Raw genomic sequence first — 23429 nt, forward strand, 5'->3', positions numbered from 1 at the left:
GTACAAGGGTGTAGGGTGAAAGGGTTCTACCTTTTTCATTATTCAATGTAAATAATAGAACCTTTTGGCTTCAAATCTCAACTGATAGTTTTCCATGTTTAAATCTGATGTCAGCATTAGAATTTGTAGTTTTCTATGTTTGAAACTAACTTAAGGGTCTGACAATTCACGTAATATTAACTTAATTTAGAGTTATTCAACTTTATATAGGAATTTCTTTTATGGATATCACAAATAACAATATTTCATTAACCAAAATCACATTTTAGTATGTGTTTTGACTATTTGAAATAAGCTACTTAAGCCTGTTAAGCTTAAGAAGTTTCAAAAATTGGGGCCTGATGCATGTAGTTTTCCATGTTTGAAGCTGACGTATGGGTCTTAGCTTGTTGTTTTCCATGCTAAGGCTGACGTATGGGTCTTAGCTTGTTGTTTTCCATGCTAAGGCTGACGTATGGGTCTTAGCTTGTTGTTTTCCATGCTAAGGCTGACGTATGGGTCTTAGCTTGTAGTTTTCCGTGTTTGAAGCTGACGTATGGGTCTGAGCTCAGTGCTAGTAATATGACTATTGGTATCATTTTAACATATCCTTTCTCTTCTCATAAATCCCTTTAAAATAGTTCTGAAATAATGTAGGGTCTCCAGACATCTAAAATTTAAATGATTATACACAGGGTACTTGATTAGGTAAATATGGATTAAAATTTCAGCGTTAATTTATTTTCTAGGTGTTTTGCAAGAAGGCTAATGGAAGGAAACTCAATATGTCTCAAAATGTCAGCATTTTAGTTTAAATGTTCAGTATATCTGGCTCCTTTTGATAGCTAGCTAATTGAATTATGTTATGGTTATCTACGCAATTAGCAATTTGTGATTTCTTAAAAATTCATAGAATTGGGACACACCATCTGTTATTCTGTTATGAAGAAATTGTCTCAGAAATAGACTAGACTTTAAGAGAAAAATCTACTTAAATCACTAGAAGACATAACAAGATATATTAATGAAAGGCAACACAGAATTGATGACTCTATTGACAGTTTCAGCACCTGTTTAGAAAATGCCAAGAAGTTAAAATAAAGCAGATGTTCAGCATAAGAACAAAGCTGTTTTGCATCGAACAACGCAAAAGCAAGTTTTTATATGTCCCTGACCTTTCCCTGAAGTCTGAAACATTTATATATGTTGATATATATATGTTTATATATATAACTTGAATGGGATTTTTGCTTAAAATTCAATTAAGAAAGGATAATAAAATTATAATTGTTCAGGTGTATCATTTTAATGTTAAATTATATAGGATTTATTTCTCTTTCCTTTGGCTGCTTCTACATTAAAATGCGGTGAAAAAGTTATATACCGTATATGTCTTATTAAAAGCACCCTGTATGTGTTTTTGGAGAATCCTGCATGCTCCATTTAGCTACTCTTTAAAGTCCTTTTAGTAGGAGTCAAAAACATGATATAACAATCAGTATAAGCTGCATCATAGCTGTTAACAAAAAAATAAATATACCAGCATGTGTAAATCAATATAATGGTCCACTGAATTCATTGCTGTAATATATGAATACACAACTGTTTTCACTTATAAGTCCAATACCTTTCATTCAATTGAGTTAATACTTCACACAGTTGTTCAGGGCCATCACATGATGAGGTTAGATAACTCCATATTATTCTTTACACAGATTATGGCCCCTGATTGACTATGAAACTTAGGTTTAAAGTTTTAGGGCAGGTTGGGATATTTATAAATAACTTCTATACCCTTTGTTCAATTGACTTAATACTTCACACATTTGTTTTGGACCATCTAATAATGAGGTTACATAACTCCAAATTATCCTTAATACAAGTTATGGCACCTGATTGACTTAGGTTAAAGTTTTAGGGCAGGTTAAAGTTTTTGGGCAAGTTGAGATTTTCACTTAAAACTCCAATACCATTCATTCAATTGACTTGATACTTCACACAGTTGTTCAGAGCCATCACATAATGAGGTTAGATAACTCCATATTATCTTTTCTACAAATTATGGCCCCTGAGTGACTATGGAACTTCGGTTAAAGTTTTAGGGCAGGTTGGGATATTTATTAATAACTTCTATACCCTTCATTCAATTGACTTAATACTTCACACAATTGTTCAGGACCATCACCCAATGAGGTTACATAACTCCATATCCTTAATACAAGTTATGGCCCCTGATTGACTTAGGTTAAAGTTTTAGGCAAGTAGAAGTTAAGGGCAAGTTGGGATTTTAATAAAAATAAACTTCTATACCTTTCATTCAATGCACTTAATAAAATTCAAAATTATTTATGACCATCTTACAACAAGAAACATAACTCCATTTTAACCCCTAAATACAAATTATGTCCCTTGAATATTTTTTTTTATTTATTTTTTTTTATTTATTTTGACAGGCACATTTTTACATTCTTAGCCAGTTTTTTTACCAAGGGAAAACAAGGAGGGCTATACTTTATGGCCCTTGAATTTTTTTTATTATTTTTTTTGTTTTTATTTTATTTTAATTTCAGTTATTTGAATGACTTGCGTCATTTTTCGGGTGGTGGGAGGGCAGCATCAAAGTCACCTTATGTATTGAATAATTTTAATTAGGTTTGACATAAATAGACCAAACTTGGTAATATTACATTGTTATTGTATTCACTTCTAAGTAAAAGCGGCGAAGTCGAGCACGCTGTCTTACGACAGCTCTTGTTTAAGGTTAAGTTAATTATTGGCCATGTCACAGAATAGGAAAGTAGACCCACAAAAAGACCCCACCGCAATTCAGTTAGGGCATGCACATTTAATAGGACATTTACAGTAATTAATTTAGCTGGCTCTAACATCGTAAATGGCATGGTAAAAACCATAGAACCAGCTAATATATTGGTGTCCTAATGTCTGGATAGAATTTAATGTCATGACAAAGATCTTCTCTCAAAACACATTACCGGTACAGAACATTGAAAGTCCATTTTCCTACTAATCAAACATTTAAATCCACTCGCTATCTAATAAAGGCAACCACAACAAGCAGTCTGATAGAGTTAATCTGTAAAATTCTCAAATATTTTTTTACATTACTTTAAATAAGATGTAGATTCATAAAAAAAATCTGTAAATTTATTGAAATAACCACTGGCATTTGAGACATGTCTCAACGTCAGTGTCTTATTGTTTTGTTCAGACAGGGAAAACCTTGACATTATAGTTTCCATTTGCATATTTTTTTTATTTAAGACTATATATCTGCTTGTTGTTGTTTAGAGGTCGAAAATCAGATGGTTGAGCCAGCTTGCGTCATTGAATTGTGTATTAACAATTTTGATACAGAACAGAAGACAAAAGATAAAAAAAAACCCTGGATGAGAAGCTTTTTGTTGGAAGCGTACATATTATTGTCTCAATGCGTAATTGGTGATGATTGTTGATTAATCTTATAAGCCCTTCAATTTTAGATTTATGAGCTATGAGAGAGACTTATAGAGGAATATGTCCATGGACAAGAAGTTGAGCAATGTGCTTGGAAATGAAGATTTATTCAGGAATGTGGATCCAATGCCCCCCCCCCATTTTTGTAACCCAGTTAACTGGTTGCTTCTGGTTGTTACATATTTGGTGTTACTACTGACACCCCAGTTTGCTTTAAATTATCATTGAAGCCAGGGGAGCCCTCAAAAGAGCTTCTTAGAAGCCAATTTTGCTTCTGGGCAGATTGGAGGCTTTAAGTGGTCGCCAAACCCCTCGCTGAAATGGTTTCAGCCCTTCAGTTGCCTGGTCTATCACATCCCTGACATTGTTCACTAAATTTAATCATAATGACTGCTATTTCAGATTGATGATCTTCGAGAGAGACTTAGAGAGAAAGATGCCACCATAGACAAAAAGTCGAGTCATGCACAGACATTAGCCATGGACAAAAGAAAATTGGAGTTGGAAGTTGCGGAACTACGAGACAATATCGAGATTAAGGAACGGAAGATCAGCGTCTTGCAGAGAAAGGTATAAAAGAAGCAATGATAGTTTGATTTATTTAAAATGTCCAAAAGGTTGATAGTCTTATATCATCTTTTGTGATTTCTTTCCATTTCTCTTGTTTGGCAATTTGTTTGAAAGCCAATCAGTTAGGCATATAGTCTAAGAACACAGATCACTTTTTGCATATTGTCAGAAGTATAAATTCAAGATGAAACATTCATTCTATAGGGAATTTAAACAGTGTTTTCTAAAGTTGATAAAAAAGGAGCAATGGCGATTTTTTTCAACTTTAGTGAACAAGTTTTATCAAATTTGTATTGTGAAATTTTATATCATTCAGAGTTCCAGACATTTAGTGCATATTTGCAATTAGAATTATAGAAAACGCTATTTCTTGGGTTATTTAAAAGCTGATCTATTTTTGCATGGACAGTTTCTTGATTCCATTTGTATGTATACATGTTATTGTACTTCCTCTGTCGACGTCAGGTTGACAATCTTGAAGAGCTACTATCAGAGAAAGAAGACCAGTTGTTGCAGATAAAGAGTCAGTCCACTACGTCCGCTGAGTCTTCCGACAGTGCCATATCTGCCATGGAGGAATCTATAGGCGAAAAAGACAGGCAAATTGAAAGGTAGTTTAAATAATTGTCTATTTTCCATTCTTGATTAAATATAACAGCTAAAAATATGTAATATTAACTAAATTTTTCTCCACAATGTCGATTAGATCATCAGACAGTGGCATATCTGCAATGAATAAAAGCGGGGTGAAAAAGCCCATGAATATTTCATCACCACAGTAAACAAAATTTCTTTTATTTTTACTGCACCGATTTTACTATAGATGTGTCTATGAAAGATTGAGAGTTTGCATTCATGTTTTTGTGTGCAGGGATGCAATTTGTCTGCATATTCACTAGATGGACCATAAACTTTTTAAGTTAAATTGAGTAAATAAAGTGAACTAGTTGGTTTTTGGTTGTACTTTTATTTGTTGTCAGTATTAAAACCCGTTTGCTTCAAATTTGAAGCAAGGAGAGCCCTGGAAAGGACATCTAAAAGAACAGGTTTACTTCTGCTGCAGGTCAAACACATTCCTAAGGCAAAAAAAAAAAAAACCTGTGTTTCCAGTAACCCGACCGAACTGTGAGAGAGACTTATAGAGGAATACCGAACGTATTTTTTCCTTGCCAACCCTAATCTTTTTTTAGGCATTTTTGAAAAAGGGAAAAGTCTGAAATTCATATACATTGTCAGTATTTTCGTTGTTTCGGTGTCTCTGGTCTCAGGTCCTTTGTGATCCGGGAAATAAACACTCATTACTGATCTGCATTTCTGAGACGCTTTGTCAACAGAATAACAAAATATTTCCTTCCATACTGTTAGTGGACGTCAGAAAATGTCTGCATTTGCAGGGCATAAAATGTCTGAGATCTTTTCTCAACAGCATTAAACTTTATAGGAGAGTATTGTGAACATTTCACCCTGTCCCTACATGCCTCTGCTCCGCCAAAAGACAAAGGGAGTTTCATGTCCGCTATGGGCTGATTAGTCGAAGGAAAGGAATTTCAGACTTTTTGTGAATTATGAAATGCTTAAATATTAGATAGTTGATCCGATGCAACAGAATATTGCATGATCCTGTAATTTGAAATCGAAAATTTGATATGGAAAAAAAAAATCACACCTTCCGACCCATTTTTTAGCTCCACTGGCCGAAGGCCATGGAGCTTATGTCGTCACAGATTGTCCGTCGTGAGTGCGTGCGTGCGTGCGTGCGTGCGTGCATGCGTGCGTAAACTTTTACTTTAAACGACATCTCCTCTGAAACTGATAAGCGGATTTTGACAAAACTTCACAGGAATGTTCCTTTGGTGGTCCTTTACCAAAATTGCTCAAATGGTTCCGGTCCATTGCACAATATGGCCGCCAGAGCTAAAAATAGCAAAATCTTTAAACGACATCTCCTCTGAAACGGTTCGGCAGATTTTGATGAAACTTGACAGTAATGTTCCTTCGGTGGTCCTTTATTAAAATTGCTCAAATGGTTCTGGTCCATTGCACAATATGGCCGCCACAGCTAAAAATAGCAAAATCTTTAAACGACATCTCCTCTGAAACGGATAGGCAGATTTTGATGAAACTTGACAGAATTGTTCCTTGGGTGGTCCTTAACCAAAATTGCTCAAATGGTTCCGGTCCGCTGCACAACATGGCTGCCAGGGCAAAAAAATAGAAAAACCTTTAAAGAACATCTTCTCAGAAACCGATGATCAGATTTTGATGAAACTTAAGAGTAATGTTCCTTGGATGGTCCTTTATTAAAATTGCTCAAATGGTTCTGGTCCATTGCACAATATGGCCGCCACAGCTAAAAATAGCAAAATCTTTAAACGACATCTCCTCTGAAACGGATAGGCAGATTTTGATGAAACTTGACAGAATTGTTCCTTGGGTGGTCCTTAACCAAAATTGCTCAAATGGTTCCGGTCCGCTGCACAACATGGCTGCCAGGGCAAAAAAATAGAAAAACCTTTAAAGAACATCTTCTCAGAAACCGATGATCAGATTTTGATGAAACTTAACAGAAATGTTCCTTGGATGGTCCTTTATCAAATTTGCTTCAATGGTTTCGGTCCACTGCACAAGATGGCCCCCAGAGGTAAAAATAGAAAAACCTTTAAACGACTTCTCCTCAGAAACCGATGATCATATTGCAATGAAACTTGACAGAAATGTTACTTGGATAGTCCTTAACCAAAATAGCCCAAACAGTTCTGGTCTGCTGTACAACATGGGCACCAGAGCTAAGAATAGAAAAAAACGTTAAACTACATCTTCTCAGAAACCGATTATCAGATTTTGAAACTTTACATAAATGTTCATCGGGATGCCCTTTAACCAAAATTGCCCAAATGGTTCTGTTCCGCTGCACAACATGGCAGCCAGAGCTAAAAATAGGAAAAACCTTTACACCACTTCTCCTCAGAAACCGATGATCAGATTTTGATGAAACTTGACAGAAATGTTCCTTGGGTGGTCATTAACCAAAATTTGTTAAATGGTTCCAGTCCACTGCACACCATGGCTGCCAGAGCTAAAAAATAAAAAAAACTTTATACGACTTGTCGTCGAAACCGATGACCTCTTTTCGATAAAACTTGACAGAAATGTTTGTTTGGTGCTCCTTTACTCAAATTGCCCAAATCATTTCGGTCCACTGCACAACATGGCAGCCAGAGCTATTAAAGTAAAAAAATTTTTTAAATAACTTCTCAAAAATTGAAGATTGTATTTCTATGAAACTTGACGAAAATGTTCGTTAGGTGGTCTTTGCTTGAACCTTTTGGCCAGTGGAGTATGTGCCTCTTGTTTTTGGCATGTAACCAGAAACATAGAGGTTTTTTTGCCTTAAGCATGACACAGGGATTACTGGTACTTTTTCTGATGTGCGCTTCATCCGCAATGTTGTCACTGTCACACTTTCTACTGAACATCTTGTTAAAAGAGTCTTTAAGCTTGGAATGTATGTTTGTCATTGTCAGTACATGACCCCTATAAGTTTAAGGGTCAGAAGGTCATGGTCATGTTGACCTTTCATAGAAGATGATGGGTGCTGCGAATGGCTGACACATCAGATTTGCTGAATTCTAGTTCAATAAAAAATCAGTGAACAATTTCAAACCTGTAAGCAGCCGTACCATATAATAATGTACAATACTTTTACAGGTTAAAGGAACAGAGAGACATTTTAGAATTAGAACACCAACAGGAATGTGAGAGGCTGGAAAACGGCAGTAAACTCCTTAAAACCCAGATGGACTCTCTACAGTTGGAGCTTTCAGATAAACAGGTAGTCATACATGGAGATTATAAGTATCTTCCATGGCTGAGAGTGTAAGATAGGTTCATCCCGACCCAAGTGTAGGGTGTTTTGCGGAAACGAGGTTTACCCTGCGCAAGGGTTGGAATGAACCTATCTTACAAAAGCAGCTATGGTAAATGCTTTTTCTCCCACCTCAGTTAAACAAAATTAAGTTAAAATGATTTTTTTTTTGGCTGGGACTCTTTTGTGCATAGTGAAAATAAATGGGTATGGATATATGATAATATGTGTTTGTCATGGATATGCGCGCAGTGATTCAGATTATGTTAATAGTCAAATCGGTCTTTAAATAGTTCTGAGGAGAGTGAAGCATTATTTCTTGAAAGGTGCGTGAAAACTTTTTTATGGTGACATTTGAAGCGAGAAATAATTAATAAGCATTCTAAATATTGCAACAAGACAAGGTTTCTATGATGCTACAGATGACAGTCTTTAACAAGGGAGGTTATTACAATGTGATGACCATTAAAAAGGAGTTTCATATGGGTGTGAACTTTGCCCATGGGCAAGATAAGAATTTCTAGCATGGTTAAATTTTAGGATCTACTTATCTGAGGTGGGAGAAACATATATCTCACCTTCTACATAAATGACGCTATCCGATTGGTCTAGAGCGATCAAGGAAGGGGGAGGGGTAAATCCATTCACCCCTTGGAATTTTAAACCCTTTATTATAATTTTATTATTGTTAAAATCCCTAATTAGAGATACTCTGTGAGATATATTTGTTACACTGTAAGTAGCTATAAGTGTATGTTTTATACACCCTCCTTGGTTTCATATCATGCTTGATATTCTGGTATGAAACCACTGACAGTGTGTAACCAATACTCCAACAACTACTAACAGTGTAACTAATAATCCCAGTATTTTTAATACACTTTAAAGGGCATCCAAAGATAAATTTAGGAGTCCGCAGGTACGCTACCAATTGTGACCAATTTGTTGCAGCTTACATAAGATTTGCAACTTGTTTTTACCTTGAACAAATTGTACCATTGAAACTATAAAAAATGTAGGCTCAATATTTGACGGTGTCGAAATTGTGAACAAGCCCGAGTTCTTACATAAGTGCTTTGCATCATATATTTAAAGAAGCCCAGTAATATAAAATTTAGAATTTGAGCAGGCCCTATAAAGTTTTTCACCTGTACAGGGCTTGGTTTATTACTCTCACTGCAAAATGTGGTCAATTTCGTTGTTGCTCTCACTAAACCATTAAACTGTTATTACATTCTGCATTTGGCATAACCAATAATATGGTGGGGTCTACATTGTAGTAATAATATGGTAGAGAGGCCACCTTACCTGGAGAAAGGGACAAAATCTCTTCTTAACAAACTCCATATCTGGACAAAAAATGACATCAACAAAATCCCCCCACTGGACAAAATCCCCTATCCCCATAAATGTTGCTAGAGGTGGACAAATCTTCCCCTCCACCATATCATATAGCATTTTTTCTTGCCGTTTTCAAGGGTTATTTGCCATACATATCCTATAAATCCTAACCCGCTAAGATAGCATCTGTACTATCTCTCGACACAAGGCACAATGGACATTGTCCACTAGTTGTTGACAGGCATGTTATCTTTTCATTAAGCACAACATTTGTCCTATTTTCAGACTGAGCTATGTGAATTACGAGAGGAAGTATCAGAGCTGAAATCCTCCCGCTACAAGGCTGATACACGCCTCAGACAGCTAGAACTCAATATCTGTGAGAAGGATTCAGAAATCTCCAGGGCTAACCAGGAAATTGAGAAGGTTTGTTCTTGTTCAAATTAAACTTGAATTGAATTGAGTTTAAGTTGATCACTGTGAAGTTCTAAGAAATTTATTACAAGTTATTTGACACAACAAGGTTACTAGGACAAAGAAAGGTATCTCTTAAAAGCATGTGGCAATTTCCAGAAGGTATAATCTTGCTTGAAAATTGCTTTTTCTGAGTGCCCTATATAGCTCAAATACCTAAGTCAGTTCTCAATCTTAACTTATTTTACCACATAACATCAACTGTTTTAAATTTGTATGTTTTTTACTCTTTTTGAAAGCAAATTCTTTTACTGAATATGTCAATTAAAAAGATTTTGACTGAGATTAAACTTATTATAAGTATTTTGTGACTTAGGGGCCTGGCTTATTTTTGCATGCATATTCCACTAAATTTTCACAGCATTTTCAGTGCTGTATATTTTTATGTACACATGTATATGCGGCCATCCCTATGTTAACATTACAGTTGAAGGTGGAGAGAAATGCCGCCAAGTTTGAATCTGCGGAAGATCAGCTAACAGATCTCTCGAAACAAGTGGAGCAGTGCCAGACGGAGATGAAGTCTGCCCAGACTGAGGTTGACCGACTACTTGAGCTTATTAAAGACATGGAGAATGAGAAGTTGGAAAAGGAGGCTATTATCAAGGATCTTCAAGAGTATGTGTTTTGTTGCAGATTGATACTTTCCCAGAGAGTTGATTTTTGAAGATGTTTGCGATGAAAAGGAAATTAGAAATTAAAATTGCAAAATTAATATTAAATTTGAAAAGCTTTCTGTATATTTCTGAATGGAAGCAACTTATAAATTTGTTTTTCGCACATGTTCACAACAATTCAACAACAACTTAATTTTAACTAAATGCAAAAGATATGAAATTTAAAAAAATCTAATGTACAAGTAAATGGAAGCCAGCAATGCAAAAACTAAACCATACAAACTGCAATGAAAAAGAATAAGAATAATAATAAAGATGGACCTAACAAGAATAGATCTACATGTACCAACAGTCATCTGATTTAAATTCCAGGCTAAAAAAGCTTTGTATGATAAATTTATATGCCATGATTCATTGATATTCATTTTAAATTTTAGTTGCTGATTGTTTTCTTGCCATTTTCAGTACAATAAATCAATACAAGCAGAAGTTTGGTACGCTGAAACGACAACATCAGAAGGACAAACAGAAAAATGCTCATCTACTAGAAGAGGCGAGACGACGAGAGGAAGATATTGGTACAGATGCTCAGCACCTTAAGGTTTGCACACATTGATATGCTGAATATCTTAAAGTTTGTACAAGTTGATATGCTGAACATCGTAAGGTTTGAACAAGTAGATACGCTGAATATCATAAGGTTTGTACAAGTAGATACGCTGAATATCGTAAGGTTTGAACAAGTAGATACGCTGAATATCTTGAGGTTTGAACAAGTTGATACGCTGAACATCGTAGGTTTGAACAAGTAGATAAGCTGAACATCGTTAGTTTGAACAAGTAAATACGCTGAACATCGTATGGTTTGAACAAGTAAATACACTGAACATCGTAAGGTTTGAACAAGTACCTATGCTGAATATCTTAAGGTTTTGAACAAGTACCTATGCTGAATATCTTAAGTTAAGGTTTGAACAAGTACCTATGCTGAATATCTTAAGTTAAGGTTTGAACAAGTACCTATGCTGAATATCTTAAGGTTTGAACAAGTACCTATGCTGAATATCTTAAGGTAAGGTTTGAACAAGTACCTATGCTGAATATCTTAAGGTTTGAACAAGTACCTATGCTGAATATCTTAAGGTTTGAACAAGTAGATATGCTGACCATCTTCAGGTTTGTACTAGTAGATATGCTGACCATCTTAACGTTGCTGATAATGGTGAAGTTTGTGGTGGTAATGGCAGCAGCATGATGATGATGATAGCTATGCTGTGTTTGCCTTTTGTTGATATGATGTTGTAGTAGTCAATTTTGTGGACATAATGATGATGATAAAAATGGTGATAAAAAGTAAATAAGAAAATAATTACTGATGCAATACTTATCTATTTTCAGGGAACTATGAAGGAAAAGGAAGGTAGGATAGAGGAATTGGAGGAGGCATTAAGAGAGAGCGTCAAAATAACGGCAGAACGGGAAATGTTACTTATGGAGCAGAAAATGCAGATAGATGACAATCAAAACAAGGTGCTCTATTTGTTATAAAAATGTTCATAAATGTAGGGGCTTCAGGGCTTTGGTGACTGGGTCTGGGCAGTGTTGTGAGAAAAGAGCTGATCTTACATTTTGTTGTTGACTGACTTTGTGTTTGTGTATTAGTATAGGAACAACATTGTTAATGTGATCATATTGATAAAGAGGTCTAGAAAATTAATCTCTTTGATAATGCTACTGAATAACATGTACTAGTACCATATACTAAATTAAACTCCTACTTCTTTTAAACTTATTGAATAAATTAAAAATTGCCATGCAGACAATGCCCTTTTATGGCTTTGATGTGTAGAGATTAAGAAGGAACTATTTCTCATCCCCTTACAGATTGAGGAACTGCAATCCGACCTTGAAAAGGCACGAGCCTGCACAAAGGAGTACACAAGCAAGTTGTCCTCGTATGTGAAACAGCTGGAAGACAAAGATGTGAAACTGAAACGTATGAGTGCTGACAGACATAAACAGATGGAGGAGGTTTTCGACATGAAGTGAGAATTTTTAACCTTTATGACAAGTTTGATGATTTAATTGTTAATTCTAAATTTATGAATAACACATGAAGTGAGAATGTTTTACCTGTATGCCAAGTTTGATGAGTTTTATAGTTTAATCCAACTCTATGGGATAGTGACAAAAATTGTAAATTTCAAGTCTTTATGCCAAGTTTAATGATTGTACATTCTTAGTTCATATTTTTTCCATATAAACTTTGCTTTCAGGCTTTCACAAGCATGATTTTAATTACTGGCAATAATCACTCATTAGGTGGTCTAAAAGTGATACAATTGTGAGTTGTTTTATATAATCAGTATGAAATTTCATTGGTGCATTTAACATAAAATACTTCCATAGATTTAAAATCAAGTGAATTTTTTCGACATGCCTTGCACCTTATGATGTCATGAAACAAAAAGTACATGGAGGAATTATACAAGACATTTTTCCTGCCCTTCCTTGTGAGATCATTCAGTTTTTACCTTATTCACAGACAAGAGGCCTTGACCTCAGCCATCAGCGAGAAAGACGCCAACATCGCTCTTCTTGAAATGACGAGCACTAAGAAACAACGCAACATGGAAGAAATCGATAAACTCAGCAGAGAAAAGGACCATTTAAACAATCAACTGAAGGAACTGGTAAAAAATTGCCACACAAATTTGAATATCCTACATATTAGCTTGTCTGTTTTTGGAAAAGGAAAATATTGAGGTATTGTCAAAGCATTGCTGTTGTAGTGATAATGCTTTATTGACTGCGGCCTTTACTCCGAAATACATGCAATTTGGTACACATGTTACCCATAACACTTTACATAGTTTACAAAATTAATGAATTGTCCAGTATTGACATTATATATGATCGTGTATAATTGGATATAACTTGTACTTGAAAGCTTGCTGATATTTGTATAAATACCCGTCCTTATTATAATGTACATTTTGTCTTAAACTTGTACAATGTATACATTCCTGAATGACATATAGCACTAAAAAGTAGTCCACATGTACACATACCTGCTTGACAAATAGCACTAAAAAGTAGTCCACATGTACACATACCTGCTTGACAAATAGCACAAAAAGTAGTCCACATGTACACATACCTGCTTGACAAATAGCACAAAAAGTAGTCCACATGTACACATACCTGCTTGACAAATAGCACTGAAAAGTAGTCCACATGTACACATACCTGCTTGACAAATAGCACAAAAAGTAGTCCACATGTTCACAATTGTATAAAGCAAATTCTCTGTTAATAAAAAAAAAATTGTTTCAGATTCAAAACAGAACGCGGTACCTCCAGGAACGAAGTAAAAGCCACAACAAGAGATCAAAATCAAAAACTCCTGAGACAACTAGAAGGGCTGACGAGCGTCGAAAAAGTGACGACCAGAAATCTTCCACGCAGACTTCACCATCTAGTAAAGACTCGTCAGATGTAGATACAAATCATGTTGAACAAACATAACACTATTTTGTAGAGTATTTAAGAAATCATTATGAATCGCTTTAATATTTGAAACCATACGAACATATTTTCTGCAATATCATTTGAAAATTTTAATGAATTTCCTTTGGTTTAAATGCTTATGTTATTTTTCAATGAGTATTAGGGCAACTCTGATATTCCGAAACATTTTTGTACATTTCAATGGTTTGCAGTCAATCCAAAGAGGGCATTGTATACTGCTATAGATCATCAACATTGCTTGTTTATAAATTATCAATACATTTTTGAATTCTTGATAATTTCATTTTCAACAGATAAATTAATTTATCAGTATATAATAGTATGCCATATTAAAGCATGCAGTATTTAATACTTAAAATTTGTTTCAACAAAAGATATTATAATTATACATTTTTATGCCACCACAAACGAAGTTTGAGGGGGTATATAGGAGTGAGCTTGTCGGTCGGTCGGTCTGCCGGTCTGTCGGTTTTCATGGTTTCCGGACGATAACTCATGAAAGGCTAGACAGATTTGAAAAATTTTTGGTACACAGGTGTAACATCAGAAGATACAGGTCAAGTTCGATATTGGGGCTGGTTGGGCCAAGGTCAAGGTCACTGTTACTAAAAATAGAAAATGGTTTCCGGACGATAACTCATGAAAGGCTTGACAGATTTGAAAAAAATTTGGTACACAGGTGTAACATCAGAAGATACAGGTCAAGTTCGATATTGGGGCTGGTTGGGCCAAGGTCAAGGTCACTGTTATTAAAAATAGAAAAACGGTTTCCGGACGATAACTCATGAAAGGCTTGACAGATTTGAAAAAATTTTGGTACACCGGTGTAACAGCAGAAGATACAGGTCAAGTTCGATATTGGGGCTGTCGGTGCCAAGGTCAAGGTCACTGTTACTAAAAATAGAAAAACGGTTTCCGGACGATAACTCATGAAAGGCTAGACAGATTTGAACACTTTTTGGTACACAGGTGTAACATCAGAAGATACAGTTTGGTACACAGGTGTAACATCAGAAGATATAGGTCAAGTTCGATATTGGGGCTGGTGGGGCCAAGGTCAAGGTCACTGTTACTAAAAATAGAAAAACGGTTTCCGGACGATAAATCATGAAAGGCTTGACAGATTTGAACACTTTTTGGTACACAGGTGTAACATTAGAAGATACAGGTCAAGTTCGATATTGGGGCTGGTGGGGCCAAAGTCAAGGTCACTGTTACAAAAATAGAAAAACGGTTTCCGGACGATAAATCATGAAAGGCTTTACAGATTTGAACAATTTTTGGTACACAGGTGTAACATCAGAAGATACAGGGCAAGTTCGATATGGGGCTGGTGGGGCCAAGGTCAAGGTCACTGTTACTAAAAATAGAAAAACGGTTTACGGACGATAACTCATGAAAGGCTAGACAGATTTAAACAATTTTTGGTACACAGGTGTAACATCAGAAGATACAGGTCAAGTTCGATATTGGGGCTGGTGGGGCCAAGGTCAAGGTCACTGTTACTAAAAATAGAAAAACGGTTTCCAGACGATAACTCATGAAAGGCTAGTTTTTCTTGTCAGCAGTGTAACTTCTAAATTACCCAACAGATTTAAATAAAACAATACATGCATGATAAAAGAAGATGCAGTGTGCAGTAACCTTGGAGTTATGGCCTCTTTTCAAAGGAATGGTTTGCCATTCCTGTGTCCAGGCGGCATTTGGGGGTATTCGTCACTCCTGTGACAGCTCTAGTTTAATTAGTTTTTGAAGAAAAAGAAATAATACAGGTATTTCTTGTGACAAAACCTGTTTGTTGTCTTTATTAGAAGGAAAATGATCTTTCATACCACATTTGTTCTTGCCATATGTTTGTTATTTTTCACAAAGTATGAAATTTGTATTATTGTAAACCCCTTATTCTTTCATTCAGTTTACATTTTGGAAAGAAAATAATTAGAAAGTCTAACATGATAACACAATATCACGCAAATACAAAAAGGAATATGTCTTATACATTTTGTTACCAAATAGACAAAGATTCTATCTTGTTTCCAATATATAACCATATTATGAACATGATATTAGGCATAAGCATACATGCCATATTAATTCCAGGAGATTTTTACCCATCTCCAGGTTCCCAAGTGGGAGGCGTTTATCCCCCGAATGTTTTTTGTGTGCATAGACTAAAATACAATTCATTTCCTTTATAACATATAAATCAATACATCGCTATCCAGTCAAAAACAAGCGCTAGTTGTTTGATAAAATGCTTTTAAAAGAATACTAAAAAAAATGGCCGCACTGGAGCAATTAATGACAATCGATGAAAATCGCCTACTTAAGGGCAAAATCCCATGGGAAGCCTTTTAGAAATATGGCATGTATGCATTAGGATAAACCATCTGGGCCCAATTCCTCGAGAAAGATTAATCATAATAAGCTTGTATTTCATTTAGCCAATGTCCTAATTTAAACTCTTTTTACAAAATGAAATTTGTTTATTGTGATTTGTCATAAAAATGAATGCCTTTTTAAGGTCTTTTCAAATTAAGAATGTAAACACAAGTTATACCAGAAAGAAAAATACTGAACTTAGCTTAATCCTGTAAGGGACTTAAACTGGTTCGAGGAATTAGGCCCTGGTGTTCTGATAGCAATTTAGTTTAGTTTTTTCTCTTTAATGGAGATGTGCAATATTTATTATGCGTGCTACATTTATATCACGATTCTCATGTAAATGGTATTAGTGGCATTATATGGACCTACAAGGGTGTTTAAGTCACAATTTTATCAGTTCTCAGATATGTATATATATATCTATGTAATTGTAAGTATGTGTACATTGTAGCAAAGTAATAATTTTCATTCTTTTGCTTTTTTGTGTGTTTAAGAAAACATCTGCCTTTATGTTAAGTGTAAGCATGTGGAAATCATGCAAAAAGTTAATATAAAATTAGTATTGACGGTTACTCTGAAGAAATTAGCTCGGCATTATTATGCATAGTTACCATTATGAGATGTGTCGTTTTATTTTGGCTAAAAAAAGTTAAGTAGATAATCATTTATAATTAATTTACATAAAGTGAGGTAATACCAGGGTGCCAATTGGAATCTCTTTGTTGCAAGTGATTTGAAAGTTATGCTCTATTTTGAGGATGGCGCAAAACCGTTCTAATTTAATATAAAAAGAGGAGATATGTCTGTCTTGCACTTTGTTGTTGAATTATTTTTTGCAAATTGTTTTAATGATTTAAAGAAAAAGTTTGTGATTTAACTATAAATTATTATTTGCTTAATCATGCAAAAAGTAAAGCTATGAACTTGACAAGTTTATGCATGGTTACAATAAAACAATGGGAAGTGTTACTATGGCTAAATACATTTAAACTTATAATTAATTTACATAAATGCCCTTCATTGCTTGGTGCCAATTCGAATCTCTTTGTTGCATTTGATTTGAAAGATATTCTGTATTATTCTTTTAGAAGTCTGTTGTTGAATTATGTAAGTCATTCTAAAGAGTACAATGATAGGATTTCAGTAAGAGTATCATTTTTATTACATAGTGGGTCTTGGGCACATAGGGAATGTAGCCGAGGGGGTGTATTCAATAACCACAGTAGATTTCACTTAGTTTTAAGATTAGATTAAGTGTTTTGATTGGACAAAAATTGGTCAATGGACTGATAGGAATCAATCAGGCATGTCTAAGATCAGAAAGGATAAGAATACGACCCCTGGCTAGAGCTTCCCTGAATTGACTATGGATCGGCCACTTAAATATGCTGTGCCATTTCATTCAACAAATAATCATTGTGTATGTAATGTTTACAAAAATTTGTATTCCCTGTGATATTATGATTTTTCATGTAGTTGTGTCGACAGCAAAGCTTGGGATTACTTTGTCCAGTGTCGTCATCCGCCACATCACATTTTTGTTTCCAGTGACTTTTGAACAACTTGTTGTAGAGACTTCAAACTTGGTTGTCAGTTTAATGCTCTATATTTATTTTGGGGCCAGTAGGCCAAAGATCAAAGTGACATTCACAAGAAAAAACATGAGTGCTCCTAACAGGCAACACAATCATCTAATGGGCAGAATTCTAATTCTATTAGAACCGGTTTGAAATGTTGTGAATTTTGCCTGTTTAACTTGAACACATGTGCACTGATATGTATATTGTTCACACTTGTTGTTTATAAGGTTTTTTTTGCGGACATGTATTTTGAATTTGTCTAAATACAGCTGCAACCTGACATGATGCCAAGAAGCCCTGATTTTAGTTATAATCAGAAAAGTTGAACCAATGAAAATTAAGGCCCCGACTTAAACTGACTTCAGCATCATGTCAATCGCATTCTAGTGGTTTACTATGATTTAGGCCATGAGCTTATCTTGAAACCTTTTTTGGTGCCAGTAGTTTGTATTAAGGATATCGTTTCATATTTTATTTTATTTTTGCCCATCGCTTTTAGAAGAAAAACAGTTGATGTATTGTCATGACCGTGGATTTGTTATCCTTGTAGTGCAAAAACTTCAGTCTTGGCAGGAACTTAAAAACTATCCAGGATATTCAAATAAAACTTTATACACATGTTGCTAGGGATAATATGTTGCCAGGGATCAATGTCAAGGTCCATAACTCTGGATTTTAAATTGTTGAGTTACACCCCTTTTTCTACTGAAAAACCACAGACGAGCATTTGTGAACACTTATCTTCACACTTTTCCATTTTGTTCTTAATGTAGCAAGGTCAAAAGCTTTGTAGTCAGGTTGTTTTCTTATTTTTATGTTATATAGACTTAAAAAGTCTCAACTGACTAGTATTGCCTCTATCATCCTGTATCAATGTCGTGTTCACACAGTTATGAAGTAGAATACATGTGTATATGTTTCAGATTAAGGTTGTTTTTGTTTCGTTTTTAAATCCATTATAACTATATTATTTTTGAAAGAATAGGTATCTAGTTTTTAAAACCATACCTTACATATGTCTTATATAATTTACCTTTTCAATTGTGCAATTTTATGAATTTGTGTAACAGATATGTTTCAAGAGTATACTGTTGGATTTAAAAAACAACAACATTTGATTATACCCCCACTTGTTTGGGAAGGTATATAGGAGCTTATTGATCTGGGTGTTTTTTTCAGGATTATAACTCTCTCAAGGGTTGACCGATTTCAATGATTTTGGTACACATGGAAAGCAATAAATATCAAGTTACATGTGTTGATAGAGTTATGGCCCCTTTTCATTTGTGAATTTGCCAAAAATATGGTGTCTGAACAGAAATTTCATGAAAAGTTCAACAATTTTATACAAGTTTTGGTACACATCTTAAACCATGAACTGCAGATCAAATTTGATTATTTGGTACAACCCACCAATATTTGAGGGAGTTATGGCCCCTTTTCAACTTAAGGGCCATAAATATGGTGTCCATACAATTACTCATGTAAAGGGTGATGAATTAAAAAAAAATGATGCACATGTTAAAACACCATAAATAACAGGTAGACTTTGACTTTTGTCACAAACTACAAATATCTGAAGGAGAAATGGCCCCTTTTCACTTGGAATATGCCAAAATTACAGTGTCTGGACAATTACACATCAAAGGGTTGCCAGATTTGAAAAAAATACAGTGATGAAAGGGCAAATGATTAAAGTTTACCATTACAGTGTCCCGATGGCGGGTTGGGGTATTTGTCATTCCTGTGACAGCTCTACTTATGGATTAGTATAGTAATATATCCATTGTTTGGTTGTTATATTTCATAAATATATAGTATACCCATTAAGAGGTTGTAATATTTTGCAATAAAAGGCATGTTTATATCATTGTATGTAACAGTATGGAATTATTGTTTTCTTATAAGATGCATGTATGGTTAACTCGATGTAACAAATTATACTTGTACTTACTTCTATCAATATTTTTATAGCTTATTTTAAAATGTGTTGGTCCATGACCATTTACCTGTAAAAGAAGTATACACAGTGAAAGATATGTTCTATCAATTATTGGTCACATAGTTTAACAAACGTATAAAAATATTTATACATGTCAATAGAGATGCATTGCGATTCTTTTGCTGTAATTATGTAATGATATTATTCATCATTTTGGTGTATAATTATTGTAAAAGTTTGTTTGGAGGATGTTTTTTGCAAAAATATTAATTATTCTCTCACAAAACACAGTTTGGGGAGGAATATAGGAGATAGCTTGTTAGTTGGTCTGTTTGTTTTGTCTGGAAGATAATTCATGAAAGGCTTGGTGTGCTAAATAATCTTTGGTACACATGTGGAGTCTCAAAGATACAGGTCGAGTTACAAACTGCCAACAAGTCGAGTTACAAACTGCCAATTTTGATGCCCCTCTAAGTGAGTCAATATAGTCAGGGCATTGTCTGTCCAACACAACCTTGTCAGAAGAATAACTTAAAAACCACTGATGGGATTTCAAAGAAACTTGCATAGAGGGCAATATGCAGAGCACTATAGCTTTAGTTATTGCTGAATTATCTCCCATAGTGTCATGTGTATGATTTTGCAAAATTAAAAAAACAACAACTCATGATTGTGTTTTGAAATAATAGTTAATATGTGTTAGTTTAAAATGTTAACTTTTGGATATAATGGGTGATGTAATTTATAGGAAGGGAAAAAGCCTGAATTTGATTATCGAAGGTTTTGGACTTGTGATCTCTCCAATTGAATGGTACTTTTTTAATCAATGTATGTGTAAGATTCAGATATTTAAACTAGTAATGATTATATATAATCAAGATGTGCCATTTTGTATGATATTGATATCGTCTTTTTTTTTTTTTTTTAATGTCAAATCTTCTCATATAAATATGATCTAATTCTTTGCACGAGTCTTACTTCTATTTCTAGGCATCCTCCACATGCCAGCATATTCATAACATAAATGATACCCTGGGCAAATCAGCTGGAAAAATCTTATTCTCATGAATAATTTTTAGGTGAAACCTAGCCACTTGATTGGTCACATGAGGCACACCTCATGCCGTTAGGAAATGGCTGAGAAGTCCCTGATGAAATCTCCGTTCAAATTGTTTTAGACTGGACATCACCTTTTTTTGCCAAATTTGCTAATAGGTCTTCACAAAGGAGATTCTTTCCTTTTTTTAACAGCTATTTCTTTTTTTGAAACGCTTTTGAATATTCAATCATTACTAAGTTTCCTTAGCCAATTTGCCCAGAGTATCCTATGTTATGAAAATGCTGGGTTGCCGAGGATGTTTTTAAGCGGCTATTCATAAACTTCTCAAACACTAACACTGCTTATTAAAAACCAAGTATTTTTCATCATTATTCTGTGATTGCCATGTAAATTTGCTTGTATGATTATTCCATATATTTACTCTAAGAAATTAACCGGGCAGATATGAAATGAAATCAACTGGCTGTATATCATATAATGTTATTTGAATTCAATTTCAGTCATCAGAATAAGTCTTCAGTATGAAAAAGCCAGTGCTTTTTTATTTTTATCAAGCCCTTAAGATTTTTAGCAAGCTACAGAAAATAATTTACCCTGTGCAGAGCGTGTGCATTCTCGTGCATCAGAGGTTTGATAATGATAAATCTATCTCATAACATCATCACTCTGGTGGATGAGAATGGGCTTGTGCATATTTGTACCAATGCAAGCTTTATGCATACTTGTCCCCAGCGTTAAAGATGCCTCGTCTTTCATGACCATTTGTGGGTGTTGCCAACTTAATTATAACTGTGTGTATTTTGTCATTGATTTTTTCCTTCCCTACTCTTTTTTGTCTGCAATAATGATTTTGCACTGGTGTTCATTTCCGTAACAGTTAATTATGCATATGTATTTATTTCTATATCTATAACCATGCTTTATTCCCAATGCTGTCTTTGTTTAAAAAATAGTTTGCAGTGTGACAAAAATGTGGACAACAAATACCGCAAGGCTGCGTAATCCTGTTAAGTATGTTGTGACTTAATCATGACCATCCAACCCGCCAAAAAGTTTGGATTATGTGAGAACGACCCATCAAAAGTTTTGGTCATGCAAATATGACTCATAAAAGAGTTTGGGTTATGCGTTTACAACCCACCGAAAGTTTTGGTCATGCTATTCCAACGCAACGAAAGTTTGGGTCATGCCTATGTAACCCAACGTAAAAGTGTCACTGCAAACAAACGTTTTTATAAGGATGGCCTCAAGTATATATTCTTATACATGTACCTGTGGTAAATAACTAAACATATTACATTATATACTGTATTTCCCCCCTTTGTGCATGGTTTACCAATGTTGTGTACCTAGCGCTTCGTAAACAGTGACCTGCCTCTATTTTATACCATATGCATTTGTTATCATTATTTTACTATGTACATTTCAACATTAAAATGTTAAATTTCAATAGGGTGTTTGTTGTGCATATGCATCTATCAAGCGTGTACTGTGGTACCTGCAGTTACTGACGAGCCCATGACATAGTTGTCACAGTGGCGGTTTGGTGTTCATTGTGGGCGAGCAGGATCCAGGAAGCTGTTTAATCAAGAACCATTAATTTGTTACCTTACTTAAGTATGAATGTTCCTTGGTGAAATGCCTCCCAGATATGTAGAAAGATTTTTAAGATCACATTTCAAGTCACTGGTCAAAATTGCTTGTTATAATTATATCCCTGCTTCAAAAAGTGAAGTGGGGACTACATAGGAATCATGCACATGGTAACAACTGTCTATCGGTCTGTTCCATTTTTGTCTGGTCCATCTTTCTCAATCCTGGTCAGATTTTGAAATTATATAGAAGTGATCACCATAGCATGCAGATGTGTAGTGCACAAGACCCGTGCTCCTGCCTTTAAGGTCAAGGTCACTGCAACCTTCTGTACTTAGTATGTGTTCATTGGTCTGTCCGGTCGATATCTTTCTCATTCATGGTTGGATATCAAAACTATTTGGCAGAAGAAACCACCATAGCATGTGGATGACTGTGTGTCCCTACATTTTAGGTCAAGGCAAACTTTTGTTTTGCTACTGATTATAGATTGTGTCTGGTCCATATCTTTCTCTTTCATGGTCAGGTTTTTAATTGTTGACCACCATAGCATGTGGATATGTGGCGCACAAGACCCATGTCCCTACATTTAAGGTCAAGGTCACAGCAACCTTCTGAACTTCGTATGTTTACTATATAAGCCTTGCTGATAATAGTTTGGGTCCAGTACATATCTTTGTCATTAATGGTCAGATTTATTTCAATTGTTTGGCAGAAGTTACCACCATAGTATGAAGATGCTTCACACACAAGATACGATTTCGTTGCTTGGAGAATATTAAAGCCACCACTTGGTTTTTAAAGCTGCATTCTCACAGATTAAATATTTTAACAACTTTTTTTTTGCGTAAATATGTGCAAACCAATGATATAAGGTTGCTGACCAAAAATTTGGATCATAGATTTTCATATTTCCGTTCAAAAATTAATGTTTTATGGCTTGAATGAATAAAACATCAATTTTGGAATTTAAATATAAAAATCTGCGCTCTGACTTTTTGTCAGCAGTCTCATATCA

General features: G+C 34.8%; 1 protein-coding gene across 1 annotated transcript in view; it reads left to right on the forward strand.

The window, feature by feature from the left end:
* LOC128216422 (ELKS/Rab6-interacting/CAST family member 1-like) overlaps window positions 1–22268 on the forward strand; it is a 39012-nt gene extending 16744 nt beyond the window's left edge. The window contains exons 6-15 of the mRNA XM_052922985.1: window positions 3856–4023; window positions 4489–4634; window positions 7732–7855; window positions 9515–9655; window positions 10131–10321; window positions 10786–10921; window positions 11719–11850; window positions 12205–12365; window positions 12866–13013; window positions 13657–22268. Coding sequence (XP_052778945.1) covers window positions 3856–4023; window positions 4489–4634; window positions 7732–7855; window positions 9515–9655; window positions 10131–10321; window positions 10786–10921; window positions 11719–11850; window positions 12205–12365; window positions 12866–13013; window positions 13657–13848 — 1539 coding nt within the window. The 3' untranslated portion in view covers window positions 13849–22268. The remainder of the gene's footprint in view (window positions 1–3855; window positions 4024–4488; window positions 4635–7731; window positions 7856–9514; window positions 9656–10130; window positions 10322–10785; window positions 10922–11718; window positions 11851–12204; window positions 12366–12865; window positions 13014–13656) is intronic.
* Window positions 22269–23429: the final 1161 nt, after the last annotated feature.

The sequence above is a fragment of the Mya arenaria genome, chromosome 14, assembly GCF_026914265.1.
Source record: "Mya arenaria isolate MELC-2E11 chromosome 14, ASM2691426v1".
Classification (NCBI taxonomy): domain Eukaryota; kingdom Metazoa; phylum Mollusca; class Bivalvia; order Myida; family Myidae; genus Mya; species Mya arenaria.